The sequence below is a fragment of the Accipiter gentilis genome, chromosome Z, assembly GCF_929443795.1.
Source record: "Accipiter gentilis chromosome Z, bAccGen1.1, whole genome shotgun sequence".
NCBI lineage: Eukaryota > Metazoa > Chordata > Aves > Accipitriformes > Accipitridae > Astur > Astur gentilis.
The window spans coordinates 46,990,524-47,006,741 of NC_064919.1; the positions used below are offsets into that span (position 1 = coordinate 46,990,524).

The 16,218-nt window shown below is 35.4% G+C and overlaps 1 protein-coding gene across 4 annotated transcripts in view; it reads right to left on the minus strand.

Moving 5' to 3' along the window:
- VPS13A (vacuolar protein sorting 13 homolog A) overlaps positions 1-16,218 on the minus strand; it is a 109,255-nt gene that overhangs the window by 61,773 nt on the left and 31,264 nt on the right. For all 4 annotated transcript variants that reach the window (XM_049796058.1, XM_049796057.1, XM_049796056.1 and 1 more), the window contains exons 22-29: positions 15,748-15,865; positions 10,727-10,865; positions 6,647-6,731; positions 5,226-5,398; positions 3,587-3,743; positions 3,143-3,222; positions 2,827-2,886; positions 2,593-2,749 (exon numbers count right to left, since the gene is read on the minus strand). In XM_049796058.1, the coding sequence (XP_049652015.1) occupies positions 2,593-2,749; positions 2,827-2,886; positions 3,143-3,222; positions 3,587-3,743; positions 5,226-5,398; positions 6,647-6,731; positions 10,727-10,865; positions 15,748-15,865 (969 nt within the window). The remainder of the gene's footprint in view (positions 1-2,592; positions 2,750-2,826; positions 2,887-3,142; positions 3,223-3,586; positions 3,744-5,225; positions 5,399-6,646; positions 6,732-10,726; positions 10,866-15,747; positions 15,866-16,218) is intronic.

The following is a 16,218-nucleotide window of genomic DNA, read 5'->3' on the forward strand; positions in this document are numbered from 1 at the left end:
ATATTTTCTTTCAACTTCCTCCATCTCCCCCCGGCCCAAAACAGAGCCTACAAAACCTTATTTTATCTCATTTTTTTAATAACCTGTTTGGGTCTAGACATGATAAGTACCTTTCTTCCACAATGCTTAAAAAATTAACATAGCTGATTTCACTTAAGTACATATGGAAAACAAATACTCAAATCCCAAGAAAAGCTGTGCACTGAAAACCTTTAATTTTTTTTCCTAATCCAGGCACCATTTCTGCCTGAAGTTCTTCAAAAAACACCATCAGGCTACTAGTTCATCAACTTCCCATAATAAAATCATCGACCCTTAGCAACACTGTGAATTAATCACGGAATAAGAGTATACACTAGACTTTCAAACATATTTCTGTTTTGCCAAACAGAAATATATTTGTAAGGGCAGCACAAATTAACATTCTCAAAAAAATACCACCAAATGTTGCAAATGTGATACTTGCAGGCTAAAGATACCAAAATAATGCTGAAGTTTAACTTGAAATGCTTGAAAGAACTAACATCAGTGAATGCAGACAGCCTCAGAAAGATCTCATCAGTGTACCAGTGGGTTGGCTAGGTCAGTCATATGGGGGAACTACTGAAATCAGTAATGCAGAGCAAGTATTACAATACTTCAACTACAATCATCTTGATAATTACCCTCTACCATAGTTTGTGTGTGTGTTTTCTTTTCTGTTTTAATAACTAGCTGGACCCTCAGCGGTTTACAATTAACAGCAAGCAATGATTGCAAAGATCTCAGAGAAGTCCTTCTCAAAGCAGAAGTCAACACCATTGGCATAATGTTGAGCATTTAATAGAAGCTTTCATTTCAAGGTAGCTCCCAGACACAAGATCAAAAAATGGAGGTGACCTGTTTGTTTGCTCTTGCACAACATTATCAACAAATCAAACCTGCCAAATTCTTGGTCGTCGAATGAAAAACTGCATAGCAAGCAAGTTATTCACAAGAGATGGATGTTCCTCAAGTATATGGTAATAAAATAACTGTAAGACAATCAAAAGTCTCAATTCATCCCAGAAAAAAAAGGAAAAAAAGAGACGCCCAGAAAAAAAAGGAAAAAAAGAGACGCCCAAAAAAAAAGGAAAAAAAGAGACGCCCAAAAAAAAAAAAAGGAAAAAAGAGACGCCCAAAAAAAAAAAAAAGGAAAAAAAGAGACGCCAAAAAAAAAGGAAAAAAAGAGACACAAAAAAAGACAAGGGGGTGTATGTATATACTCAATGCTTTGAATACAAAGCAAATGTATGTCTTGACCAATATGTCATAAAACAGCACATGGGAAGAGATAAGATTAAACTTATTAGACCAGAAAAATTCCTTCAGACCAATATTGTTGGATAACTGACTGGCCTGCACTCCTTTCAGGATGCAACGGTGCTAATGCTTTTGCAGGCCAAGGAAAGCTAGGAACCCTAAGTTTATACATAGAAACCAGATACCCATAGAGTACCATGTACCTTTGATAAACATGAGGAGGCTCACCAGATTTGTCTCAAATTACAGGAATTCATACTCTACTTGTGTCCATAAAAACACAGTAATTGATATTAATGAATGCTATTACCAGCTTCTCATAACAAAAGACTGAAAATGCTCAAGCCATCTTCCACCATGCAACGACTTCCTATTTATTACACTAAAAGGCAAATCCAAATTCCTGTGCCAGTTCATAAACCCAAAGCAGCAGTTCCAACAAATTATTCCTACAAAATTGGTGCCAAACAGAATTTAGCCATTCAGTATATCAGTAGATCACTAGTAACCAAAATGTCCTGGAGCTTATTAAATGCAGTAGCATATATATTATGCACTAATGTCTACAGCCAACATCTACAAATCAATAAATTGCTAAATTAGTACCTATCTGCAGGTTGCAAACCTAAACCAACAAAAATATTTTGACAATGGGGAGAAAAATAGTGTACAAAGTTATTTCACTGAGGAGTTAAGAGAAAAATGGTAATTATGCTATTATTTGGAAAGCACAGAAGTGTCTAGAATATATTTAATAAACTTATCACAGAAAGTTTTCACCTTCATGCTAGATTTACTAACCCATAATTTTTTTTTTTTATTTCCTTACTTTTTATAAGCACCTTTTCCACACAAATGCTATAATGCAAAGATACTTTTCTCATTATACGGGCCAACACCATTAGGAATATAATCACTGCCAGTAAGTCAGCATTCAATGTAGATTATCATAACTAAGTGAATTTGAACACATATATTCAAAAAACATGTTTAGTATTTCTACCTCAGGAAATGTCAACAGCAGCAGCATCTACCTTGCCTAATTATACAGTTATTCCTCACCTACACACTCCCAGCCAGGGAACAAGAGTATACCCTTGCTACTTCATATACTCTGATGGCTAACGTTCTTATTGCCACTGAAATTAAAAAAGGCTATGAAGTGGGTAAGCAAATATACAGTAAACAAAATTTCTCATTTCAAAAGCCATTGACGGGCTTACAAAAATAGAAAATGTCTGTTTTCTTCATTACTTAAATAAGTGAAGAGAGAAGAATGAAAAAAGGCGGGGGGGGAATAAAAACACTTACTTAATTTCTTAAGAACATCCTTCTTCTCCTCTATTTTTTCATGGACCGGTTCTTCTGCAACTTTAGTTTCTTGTTTGGGTAGAAGATTATTCAAATAGTTCATAGCATTCAGCAGAGCTTCAGTATGCAAATGCACATCTAGAGATGAAAAGTTCACCTAAAAGAACATATTAAATTTATCCAATATGCCTTTCTTCCCACAATGAGAAAATTATGTTAAAAAAGACACCATACCTTTATTTTCTGTAGAACATTCTGATAGGCTGTTTTCAGTTCCGGTCCATTAATATCAGCCTATTCCACCAAAAGTGCCATAAAACAAACAAACAAATCAGAAGTTTGCCAATTTCATTAGAGAGAAATTATTTCAAAAAACACTACAATTTAAGATGTATAAGTGAATCTGTTTAGGGAGCAGACAGACTTTGCACGTAACACTCAGTATGTGAGGGAATGAATAAGAAAGAAAAAACCTTCAACAATTGCTCAACACTACCGTACTGTTTATGATTGGCTTAGAATTCAAAAGCAAAGTCTTCTCTTTTCTTACCTTTATGTACTCCAGAGTTAGAAGATCATCTTCTACATTATCCAAAGTAGTAATTATGTAAACTGGCTTGTCATTATCATCTTAAAAAAAAAATAAAAAATATTAGGGTTTTTTTTTAAGAATAAAAATTGACAAGTTTTCTACAACTCTTTTAATCATCCGTAGCCTACAAACTAGGCTACTAGCTATCATTACTTTTTAATCACAAAACCTCTTCTGCACCTAAAATACTTAGGTGTCTCTACTAAAATCATCAGAACTAGAACATATTCACCAAAGCATTACTAAAACAATGATCTCCTGAATTACTTTTCCCTCCCCTCCCCCACAATTTATTTTAGGAAGCAAATCTTCCTCAGCTGACAAAAGAAAGCCCTAAGGCTTTTTGAAGACAAATTCAGTGTTATTTGTGAATAATTCTTTTAACAGACTATAATTACTTACCCATATACTCTGGGCACAGCAGACAAACTTCACGAAGGAAAGCATTTGCAGTCATGTCAAATGTTCTTAATTTAAGTTCAGTGCCTAACCCTACAATATCAAGCTTCAGCACAGGTGTCTCAGTATTACCAGTAAGACGGCATAATTTAATTAAGACCTAAAAAACCACAAACAAACAAAAAAAACCAGAAAAAAAAGTAGTGGATTATCCTCTCAATTTTTACACAGTATTATATATTTACATACATTTTACTAGTTAATATGTATTGATCATTTAACTTTATATAGCAAATGCCTTGAATAAAATACACAGTTCAAGAAGCAAAATTGCTAGAATACTGTTTTTTGTTATTTTATCAAAATCTTCAAACACGCACACATGCAATATCAAAGTGACACTTACATGAACTAATTTATTTTTTAAAACAGCTCTGTAAAGCATCTAGTAATGTTCAACTCAGTCAAAACTGTATTTTCAGTCAACATAAAGAGTTTACTGCTTTCACTGGAATTTCTTTGAACTCTCTTGGTAACAGTTAGATTCCCAAGCTGAACATCAGGTGAGAGGATTTCCTACTTTTTCACCCATGAATGACAAAGATGATGTTAAATAAATACCTGGCTGAGCTGTGGTTATCTGTCTTTCACAACCAAAGCAAAACAAAGATATGTACTCTTCCTTTCCACATAATGCCCTCTATAAATAGGGAAAATCAAACCCAAACTCAATAATAAAGCCAACAGAAGGCGATTCTTCATAGATTCTCAATCGTAATTTTTTCTTATAGATTGTAGGATAGTTTCTATTAGAGAATAATGTAAAATACAGCATCTATCTTTAGACTAGTAGATCTTAAACAAGGTCTTGTAATCGCACAAAATTCTGTAAATTTCAATTTTATTTGTTTATGTATTTTCTGTAAGGTAAGATATGTTGCAAGCTAGTTATGATGTGTTGAAGCCATTCTGTAAGCCCTACTCTAAAACATAATTTGTAAAGTTAAATGAATTTGTATGGTTTATTTGTAAAGTTATACAGTGAGCAGCAGCAATAACACTGTCATAGCCATGATGGTCTAATGATAAACGTAATGATAGTGGTAAGAGGCCATCTCTTTTGCTAGACAAACTGATGCAGTTAGAAAGTGTCTGGTTTTGTGTAAAATACTCTTCCTCCACCTCGAGTCTGAAGCAGCAAGAACAACATATAAAACACCCTACAGTGAACATGTTACAGGCCAACAGTCTGTGAAAAACTGGAGCAGAAAAATAGGGGGTGTGTCACAAGATAAAACATTAATGAAGTTTTCCCAGTGACCACAGCAGTATCTGGAAAAAGAGATGTCAAAAGCTACATCTTAAGCCAAAACAAATACATAATGTGATTTTTGAGCGATAGTTAGGTAAAGGAAATTCAGTGATAAAATTAGCTGGGAAATAAAGTGGATAAATCAAAGCATTTCAGTGATGACAAGGATGCAGAAGCACAACTGTGGCTTGGGAAAAATCTCTACAAAATTGTTTCAGCAAGAAATGGGGAATCAATACTTCTGCAGACATGGATTCATGAGCACAACAAACAGGGAAAAATTACAGTTCAGATGTGCTTCAGAGAAACAAACAAAAAAAGTAACTTTACCTCAGCTACTTCAAATCTTAGCTGGAATTCTGTCATATTTTTCAAAGACTCTTGTTTACGTAGTTTTTTTTGCCTTGTACTGCTAGCTCGCTTCAGGGAACCAGATGGGGCTTCAAAAAATGGCATGTCTTCCACAGGACTGCTTAGAGCATCATAAAATTCTTCTTCTGATTCTAAGGATTAATTCACAACAACATTACATACACATTTTAGACAGCCAATATTTTGCAGTACCGTGACCTACAATTTTATGTCTACATGTACAAAAACTTAAATGTACAAAATTCTGACAAAATTGAACAAATGACATTAACAGATATTTTCTAAGGCTGAAAAGCACCCTTGAATCTAGGGGGTGAAGATAGAGAAATAATATGAATCACTTAAAGTGATTGCACAGCTGTATGTATAGTATAAATTTAAAAAAAAAAAAAGACTTGATTTGATCTAAATCTAGTCATTACTTTCTCTAATTGTTGCCAGTATTCTCTCTCATCTCACCCTAATTTTTAAGAATTGAAATAAACTTTCTCTCTACCTTTGGGCACTTAAAGGCACTCACACAAAAAATAGATGAAGATGCACAGATACATATTTCTATACATACTGTACACACACTGAATTTAAAGTGATAAAGTAGACATAAAAACTAACTGTGCTGATAATTTTGCTAGTGTTTGCAAACCACATATAACATTAACTTGAGAGAGGAGAAAAAGTATTGTCCTCTGTTTCTGCAGTTGAGTGTTTTGGCATGACAAAGGTGATTGACACTGAAATAACACTGATATATCTGATTATTTTTCAAACATAACTACTAGATGGAATGTTACAATATAGCTAAGCTGTTTGAACAGCAAGACAGTATTAAACATGACCAGTTTCTCCACAGCCAATCTTCTGTTTGATCCTGTAGAAGTCAAAATGATGCTTGTTTATAAAAACACAGTCATTCCTAACAGTCATCGTTTCAGCATTTTGTAATTTAAATAAATCCAGCTAAGTAGGAGAGAAATCCTTCACCAGAAGAAAATAATCAAAACCAGAGGACTAAGTACATACTGAAGCAAAAAGTGACATACATACTACTTCAGATGTTCTAAATAGAGATTTGTAGTAACATATGCAAAGACAGAAATAAACAAACCCATCCTACCAAACAAACATTTTACTGCTTTGTGTTCAGAAAGGGAATGGCAAGAACAAGCATACAGAATTTTATTGCTATCTGAAAATAGTCGAATATTTTGTACAGTGTGAATTATAATAAGCTGCACAGAATATAATGCTACTCAACCTTCAAGAACTTGAAACAAAGCCACAAATAGTCACTTACTCCAAAAGAAACACATTAATTCAATGAACTCAAAAACTTGGCTTGATCTGTTTATTAAATCAGACTTTAAAATAGATCATATTACCTGACTCAGCAAATGAATGCAGATCCAAAACAGGAAACACGCCTTGTGATAAATGTGGTGCTGAGAGCACAGGCGATATTGCAGCCTGAAACAAGAGATACCATAAAATTTTTTGCTTGAATTCATTGGTCATGCTATTGCATGCACATATGCTGCATGGAAGTTTTACAACTTAAGGAAATTGGTCTTATTTAAAGCACAAGTCAATACAGTTAAACACTTACATTACTAAAATGAAAAGCAGGGGAGAAATGAGGCCTAAATCAGGTAGAAGCAGCAGGTACTGCACATTCATCTACTACAGTGAGAATATATCAGGAAAACACAACGAAGAGGTTCAAACATCCAACTTCACAGATCAAAAGATGGACAGAAACAGCACATCATATGAAAACCCAGGAAAGACAAAACCTACTCCCTCACAGGACTACAGTATGGCAACTTCAGAGAAGTGTAAAAGATAAACTGTTTTTTATAAAAATCACACAATAATAGTGCCAGGTGGGAAAAAGAAGAAAAAAGAGGTAGAGAAAACATTAGAGCAGACAGAAATGTTTCTAAATTTCATAGATCGTGGAATCATTTAGGTTGGAAAAGACCCACAAGATCATCAAATCCAACCATTAAGCTAACACTGCCAAGTCCACCACTAAACCATGTCCCTAGGCGCTACATCTACATGTCTTTTAAATACCTCCAGAGATGATCACTCAACCACTTCACCGGGCAGCCTGTTCCAATGCTTGACAATCCTTTTGGTAAAGACATTTTTCCTAATATCCAGTCTAAACCTCCCCTGGCACAACTTGAGGCTGTTCCCTCTCGTCCTATCACTTGTTACTTGGGAGAAGAGACCAGCACCCACCTCACTACAACCCCCTTTTAGGTAGTTGTAGAGTGATAAGGTGGACTCCCCTCAGCCTCCTCTTTTCCAGGCTAAATAACCGCAGTTCCCTCAGCTGCTCCTCATAAGTCTTGTGCTCTAGACTCTTCACCAGCTTCGTTGCCCTTCTCTGGACACGCTCCAGCACCTCAATGTCCTTCCTGTAGTGAGGGGCCCAAACCTGAACACAGGACTCGAGGTGTGGCCTCGTCAGTGCTGAGTACGGGGCAACAATCACCTCCCTGCTCCTGCTGGCCACACTATTTCTGATACAAGCCAGGATGCTGTCTGGCCTTCTTGGGCACACTGCTGGCTCATGTTCAGCCGGCTGTTGACCAATACCACCAGGTCTTTTTCCAACAGGCAGTTTTCCACCAAGTCTTCCCCAAGCCTGTAGCTTTGCACGGGCTTGTTGTGACCCAAGTGCAGGACACAGCACTTAGCCTTGTTAAATCTCATTTCTTCATGTATCTAGAAAACAGATGCTAGTAGTCTTTAATTGTCAGATGCAGTTACGCACAACCCAGATAAGTAACTAAAAACGTGTGAAATGTCACTATTTTGCCACTAGAGTGGACAAAAGGACAAGAATCCTCACTCCATGTGGTATCATATATGACAGAATTAAATTCTCTTTTTGAAGGTAACCAAAAGGTTTATTCACCAAAGACAGATTTCCCATCAAGGTCAGAAAGCAGTCTCAGTGGTTTGAGTTTGTAAAGAATTCTCATCTGCATGTTTCACATGCGTATCTAGTATACGTGTGCCTTGCACAGAATACTAAAGTAAGGAGTATGTGCATTGTCTGTGTCCCTATTCTTCTTGGGGTGCCTCTGGCTCTGGACTGCACAGACAAAGGTAGGGTGGTTTTCCCCCCCGCTACTGCTATTTTCAAAGCCCAGTCTCAGACAATTATTCACTCACTCACAGTATCTTACAGAGATCTAAGTGTTATGGCAACAAACATTCATCTTTGCATGTTGTTTCCAAGGCTCCATTTCTCATCTCACTCTTAACATTTCAACAGTCTTTCTTCTCAGTCTCCAGCCTACATAATTTGACCTTACTGAATATATCCAAGTCTAAGAGTGATAGATACACCAAGTCTCTAAGAGTCTTGTAACTGTGAAAGTGTGTCATCTCTAACACTTTCACATTCTAAGACAAGCAGAAGAAACTGTGAGATTTGACTTCACAGTACCAAACCATAAGAAATAAAGCCTTCTACACTTAAGTGGACAGCCTTCTTGTACTGAAGTACAAGAAAGTGCAGGGTGCAAAAACCTAGAAGGATCTGTTCTGAAGAGTCTTCTGTTATCACAGCCCAAGAACAATTCCTCCACAAACTCAAAATGTAAGGAACTAAGTTCACATGCAGAGCCCTGAAAAAGGATTTCACATCCTTTTCGTTTCAGAAGTGAAGTGATGGCAACAAATTATTTCAGCTACAAGGATGAAAGCATGGCAGTATATCTGCCACCACCAAAGCAGCAAATCCATTCAATTAACTTCATTTAATAACAAGAAATAGAGTCTGTCAAGCTCTGCAGTAGATGCAAGCTTGAGTAGGCAGGTTTAACCATAGGTCTTAATATGGATGCTGCATATAATACAAATACATTCACACTGGCTTAATAGTCTTTCCTTACCTCATCTTTACATCACAAGTAAAGTACAGGTAATACCAAGCACAAAGTCACTTAAAGGATTTTAAATGTAATAGTTGAATTCTATAATTAAATTCAAGTATAAGCAATGTTATAAAGTACAGGATAATCACCTTATACATGCACATTTTATTTACATTAAACTAAAATCCCATCACTTACCCTTAAAGAAAGCTTGTCTGTGATTAGTTGCACAAAACAACAGAGACTAGGGCAGCTTTTAGCTGTGGATATTATTAGTATATGAGGAGTGAAAGAGTAGGTCAGAACTAGCTAGAATTTTAACATCATCACTAAAGAGATGGCAGGAACTACATGTTAAAAGGGAAACAATCTTCACTTTATATATACCTTCAATAAGTAGGCATGTCTAGTTGCATGCATTTATAGTTAAATATTATGCTAAAATAACCCACAGAAAACACCGCCAACACTGCAGCAACAGCCATCAGGAACAGGGCAGAATAATTTGTATAAAGAGGAAAAGGTAATTATTAAGTAATCATAAAAAAACCAAAATACACGGATTACCATTATTCCTTTAGAATCAAGTACACAAAAGATTAAATAAACAAGTAAATAGAACTATTTACAAATCACAGAAAAATGAATAGCCCAATTTTGTCTTTAACCTTGAGATTTCACATACGTTCAAATGATAGAAATGCCTTAAAGATACATAAAATATAGCCAGATCACGCAGATTAGAGTGTTGTTAACAATCAGCAATTCAGAGTTAATTTCCTAATTTTGTTAAGAACAGCTCATAGCTAAAGGTAAAACATACTCTTCAGGAATAATAACAAGAAAATGGCAATCCTCTCTCCTGAGGAAATCATAAAACAGTGACCTGAACCATTTTCACTAAGGAAAAGGGGTGGGGAATTAAGGAGAAAACGCACTTCACACTCCTAAACCTTAGAAATGCAAGGCAGAACTGCAGCCCAGTCAGGTGTGTTGTATAACTGAATAAAGAAAAGCTGGGAAGAGCAGTGAAGTGTGCCGAAATAAAGCTGCCACTTCTGCCAGGCAGGCACTATTTAGCCAACATTAGCCACAAATAGTGGATATTTTTTGTTTTGTTTTTGAATGTTAAACTCCCATCTGGCTACTTCAACTTTAAAAATTCCCTTTTCTTCGCTAAACAAAATAGCTGAACCCAAACTCTGCAGCACTCTGATACATGTGTAAATTTAAAGGTATAATTAAACTAATCCTCAACAAAAGTGAATATGTTTGTTAATCAGGATTAATATGAACTACAAAGCTATTCCCAAAGTAGTAAAGGTTTGGGGAGTTTTTTATTTTAAATTCAACCACCAGACAACTATCTCATAATTATTGGCTAAGGATCACAATAAACTAACTGACAAGTAAAGTTTCTACAGCTTTAGAGAATTAGCTAAGTTTTTCCAAGAGGTACTAAGTAAATGCTTATTCTCCACTTGTGTTCCTCTCAAAACTGCAATGCTAATAGCAAGGATGTATTTTTCTGACAACTATTAATGAAATGTATTTTAAAAACCTTACCTCAGTTATTTTTGGAGGAGAACTGGAAGCAGGAGCACTTTCTGGCTTAGGAATGCTATCAATTAGCTCCAAGATACTTATCAGCTTCTGGTCTGATATTTGGATGGAAAGTAAAGGCAGCTGTCCAGACAGTTTGAACCTGTTTTGTAAACAACCAAAGTTATCTTAAAACTATTTCATTCAAACTTTACATTCATTTCCTTCTGAAAACCACACAACTCTTCCTGGTCAGAAAACCAGTCATCTAACCATTGCAAGTTACATATATAACTTCTGTTGCACACAGAAGAGTTACTGAACCAGGAAGTACCCAGTTATTAATGTAATTTATAATTCCATTTGATACAATGTCTTGTGGATCAGGACTGCAAATAATACTAATAACCACTTCTGATTTGGCTACATAAAGCATATTGTCCTCACAATCAGAAATTGATCCCTCTTGTTTGTATATTTAACTTAATTACTTGTAATAAATCACATAACTGAGCCTTTACACAGTATTTTACAGAAGAAAAGGTGGGGGCTTTTTTTGCATAACAATGTTTACAGCCCAAAACTTCAAGCAAAGTATACAAAATACTTCCTAGAAGTTACTTACATTTAAGCTGATTTTAGCAGTAATCTAGGTATTTAACAAAGGAATAAATGGCATTGCTATAAAGGACATAAAAGAATAAAATAACAGTCTTCAAAAATTGAAGAAGGAAAACATAGTTTAAGCCTGTTTGAATAGGCTTTGGCCAAAAAGAAGCAGAATCACTTCAAACGTAGGCAGATTTTTTAAAGACCTAAAACCCATCCCAGTTTCTCACAGAAGTGAGCAGAATAAAATTAAGCAGAAAATTGGCTCCAAGAACATTATTATGCTTTTATTACAACGTCTAGTTAGAACAAATAAAGAGGTCTGTTCAATAAGCCAACTGTCTCCAGTAATGGACAGCAGCAGATGCTTAACACATACAGTGTAAGGAACAGGACCTGCTACTTCCTCCCAGTTTTGCCGTGCTTAACTCACAGGTCAGTCTTCAAAGGAATATAAAATATAATACATGGAGAAGATGGGAAGACAAAAACCCCAAAATTTTCAATCACCTTCAACTTTGAGACTACATGAGTAAATGGAAAAAAACAGCTCCTCATACCTGAGCAAGCCAAGCACAAAGTTGCACATGCTAAAGTGTAACAGTAAGTACCTATTTTTCTACAATTGAGGAATTTCCTCACATCCTTAAATTCTTAAGGTATTAATTCTCAATTACTTTTGACTTTTATTCTTAATTCCAGTTCTGTCAGAGAGAAATTTAGACTTTTTTGTTTATATATACTTTTATTTTAATGGAGAAACGCAGGGTAGATGTGTAGCTGCCAGGTCTGAAAGGACGTGTCCATCTACTGCTTTGAGTGCTTCAGTAATCTAGGACACTTAGCAGTTCTCACTTCCATTGCACTTAAACCTCCCTATTGTTAAGACATTTTTGATGAATGTTTGTTCAATGGACAGCCCACTCAGTTACAAGGATGGCACTTAGTAAACACAAAGCAGATAACTGCAAATAATCCCAGACTCACTCCACTGCTCTTTTAACAAAAGCTTTTAAGGTTCAGAAAACATCTGGAACACGATTATTCCCAACTTGTAGAGACTGAGGCATGGAGGAACTAAGTACTTAATCGATGAGGAAATCCACACAGAAACTTCTTCCAAGTTCAGACTGGTCATATTTAGAGAGAAGGAAATGTTAAGGATGCCATTCTCAAAGCTGCAAATAAGTACATTCCTTCAAACTGAATTTTTATTATTTTTTTTTTAAATACACACTAGTATATAGAAGGACACTCTTAATTATTGGTATACTAATCCTAGCTTCATACACCTTCAAAAAACAGATGACAGACTTCCAGACACCTCCTTCAGAAAATGGGGGAACCATATCACAGGATAAAACAAACATTAAAAAAACCTTGCACAGGCTAGAAAACTACAGAATCATATTAGTGCTTCCACAAATATGAAGTGACAGAAGCTGTAAGGAGAACTGCATCCTATTCTCAGTAATGACAGAAGGGTAGATATTCAGATCTGATCACACAGTAAAAGCCCATTTTAAGTGTTAGGAAGCATGAGCAGGTGAAAATACAGGTTAACAGTGAAAGGCCTTTGATACAGTGGTCTTCAACAAGTGAAAATTACATAAATTAGTATTCTCTTCAAGGCAGCAATATAGAAATGTGCCTTTCTAAACAAAGCCAGCACAAAGTCCTGGTGAATTCATCATTGGTTTTGAACAACAAAAATCACAAGGAATTCAACTGGATTCAGTGGTCACCCAAGGAAGTACAAACATCAAAGAATCAAAAAAATACAGACAACCAATTACCTGCTTTATAGATAGCTTCAAGTAAAAGAGGTGCCCTCTAAACTAAGGGACTCATTCATTAAATTGTACTATAGTAAACAAAGTAATTTTGGTACTAGTTTTTACTGTAAACCAAACATTTTTCCACTCACCTTTCTCAACAGAACTATGTTATTCTTTAGCACAGTTCCAAAGAGTAATGAAAAAAAGCTCAGGAAAAATATAATGCTGGCTTTATATGCAAGTATACTTATAAAAGTTGAACTATAAAGGAAGAGCTACAAGTATACTAAAAATACATTCATATATGTGTAACTGATGTGAGCAATATTGATGCATAATACCCTATTCAACTATAATTACTAAAATTTACAGTTTAGAGGATTATTCCTGACACAAAAGCTATCAGTTAATTTTCATCATTTTGCATGATATCATCTAGAGGTCACATGGACCTGAACATTTGTATATAAACTTTCATTAACTGACCATTCTTAAAAACACAAAGAAGTTATGCAGTGATAAAAAAAGATTTGGCATTTGAAGCTACATTGATAATGATACTATTGATGGGTTTGAGTAGTCAAAGCTAGAGAACAACAGAAAATAGAACATTTTTAGTTTCAACTGATTTGGGAGGTATATAACGAAAAGTAAAAATTTATCATAAACTATCTTAACCTGACACATACTATTCAGAGGTTCATAATTTTCAGACTTTTAAAGAGCTCAACGCAAGAAGGAAGAGCAAAAAGCCCTTAAAGAAAAGGTCAGCTCTGCACCATCAGGTAAAAAGCTGCTGTACCAGTCATTTCAAGACTGGTAGATGACTCTAGAGTATTATACTACCATCTGCAGAATACATCCTGAAAGCATTTGGAGACTGAACCAGGTACAAATGAACAAGTGCAGGTGTTGTTAAGTCACAGTATCAATATGCTAGATTTGAAATGGTTACTTGCTCTTGGTGCAGGTTAAACTATTAGTTATGATTAGTAACTCACCGTGGTATAGACTTATCTAGTACTAAACTGCTGTCCATGGCATTCCTAACAGTTGTAGACAGTGCAGGCACTCAGAAAGAAGCAGCGGCTGATCTCCAAGAAATATTACTATCTCAGTGGAAGAAAAATTTGCAAGTTCCTAGACACAGGTAGAAACTTTTTACTGCGAAGGAACTGACTATATGAGAATTCGGTGTGCAGAAATAATATCCATTAGGGAAAACTTTCCCATAATCAGTCTAGATGCATGAACTGCCAAAAGGAGAAGCACACCTTGTAGACAAGACAGTTAGACAGGTAGTACTACAATACTGCAACAGGTGTTCTCATTAAGAACAGACACTCCTTAATCCAGGTTATACTAGTGTAACTTGGAGAGACATCAATTACAAACCTACATTAAAACAACATTCTGTTATATGACCATAGAAATGAAATCTCACTTTAGCTCCCTGGACTTTCTGACATAACAAGACAGATTCCTGTGAGTTGTATTTCCCTTGTCTCACCTTCTCCACCAAACAGAGAAAAAGTAAGGAGGGAAAGAATAAGATGTTTTGTAAAGTCAAGCATCAAAATTCAGAATCTGGCCTCCCAGCTTTCCAGAAGGTGGCACCATTATACCATGCAATCAATGATCTGCATTCACAATACACTGCACTGGTGAGGTACATTATTTTTAGGGATTTTTTTCTGACTAAGCAAATCCTAGCTTCTTCATAATTCTTTAATTTCATAAGCTGCCTTTTGATTTTGCTGATTTTACTAAACAATTTTCTGCAACAGCCTATGTCTATTTTTATGCCATTAATTTTCTGAAGTGCCTAGCTAAAACCTGAATTTCCAACAGCATTAAGAATGAAATAAGTATATGCTAACTTGTAGCATAAGAATATGATTCTTATTAATGACTTACTACACCAAACTACCTCATAATGCATTAGTGTGCTAGTCTGCAAGTACTTCAAAACCGATCAAATTTTTTTTAGGTAGTAGTGTCCTTATCGGACATTAGTGAAGATGCACTTTCCAAAATATGTGCAAGGTTAATCTTTGCCACTTTGACTCCATGATGTTTAACATCAAAGTTCCATCATTAATAGTAGCATATATTTTCTTCTGATTCAGTACAGTTTCCGTAACCAACAGGTTTTTTGCTAAATAAACCTAAGTGCAAACTCAATGCATTAAGAGCTGTTTCCCTAAGAAGTGATCTCTAGTAGGTAAATAAACAAGATGAATAAAGTAACTGAAAGAGAGGGAGCATGGCAGCACATTACTTTTCAGAATATTTTGTGATGTTTATAAAAGAGACTTTGTAAGTTCAGATTTTTTGCTCCTCAGTATTTCCAATGAGGACTGAAATGTAGCTATTAGAAAGACCTAATTAGAACAGGTATTAATATATTTAATAAAAATCTTTAAATATATTATACATACTTATTTTTGTAACAACGTGACATTCTATCACCTCTTCAATATCTGGCAGCTTCTTGGGTTTATTCTCTATTTTTCTCAATTAAGGTATTTTACTTCCAAGATTCACACATGGCCAATGTAAAATAGCACAAGTATAATTAGATCCTTGATTTTTTCTTTTTTTCCCCCTAAAAAAGTCATTTACCATAAAATTTCAAAATAGGAAAAAACCACATACTTGGGCATTCTTGCATCTGTAACAACCATAGCCCTGCTAAATTCCACTTTTACATCCAAGGGCTGCAAGATATGTTGAGATGAATATTTCAGCTTCCGAGCCTCTTGCCAGTTCTCATCTAGAAGAGCAAAGAAAACCTATGTTTTAAACACTGAGATTCCTTCTCATTACACATATCACAGAATTAAAGTATCTGATATTAATTAGTATATATGGCTGAAAATTCGGGTGACACGATCTTGTTTACAGCTCTATCAACACATATACATATAATACAAGATCTGAACTTCAGACGTAAAAGACTGCTTAATAATTTCTACCGTTCACATCTAAACAGCTACCCCATCTGTGCTGCAGACTGCTAAGGTCCCAATTCTTAACATGCATGGTACTGGGAGTTTAGGCTCTGGATTCCCCTCTGGAACCAGAGGGTTAAGAATTATATGCTTAAGACTTCTCTGGTTCTGACTC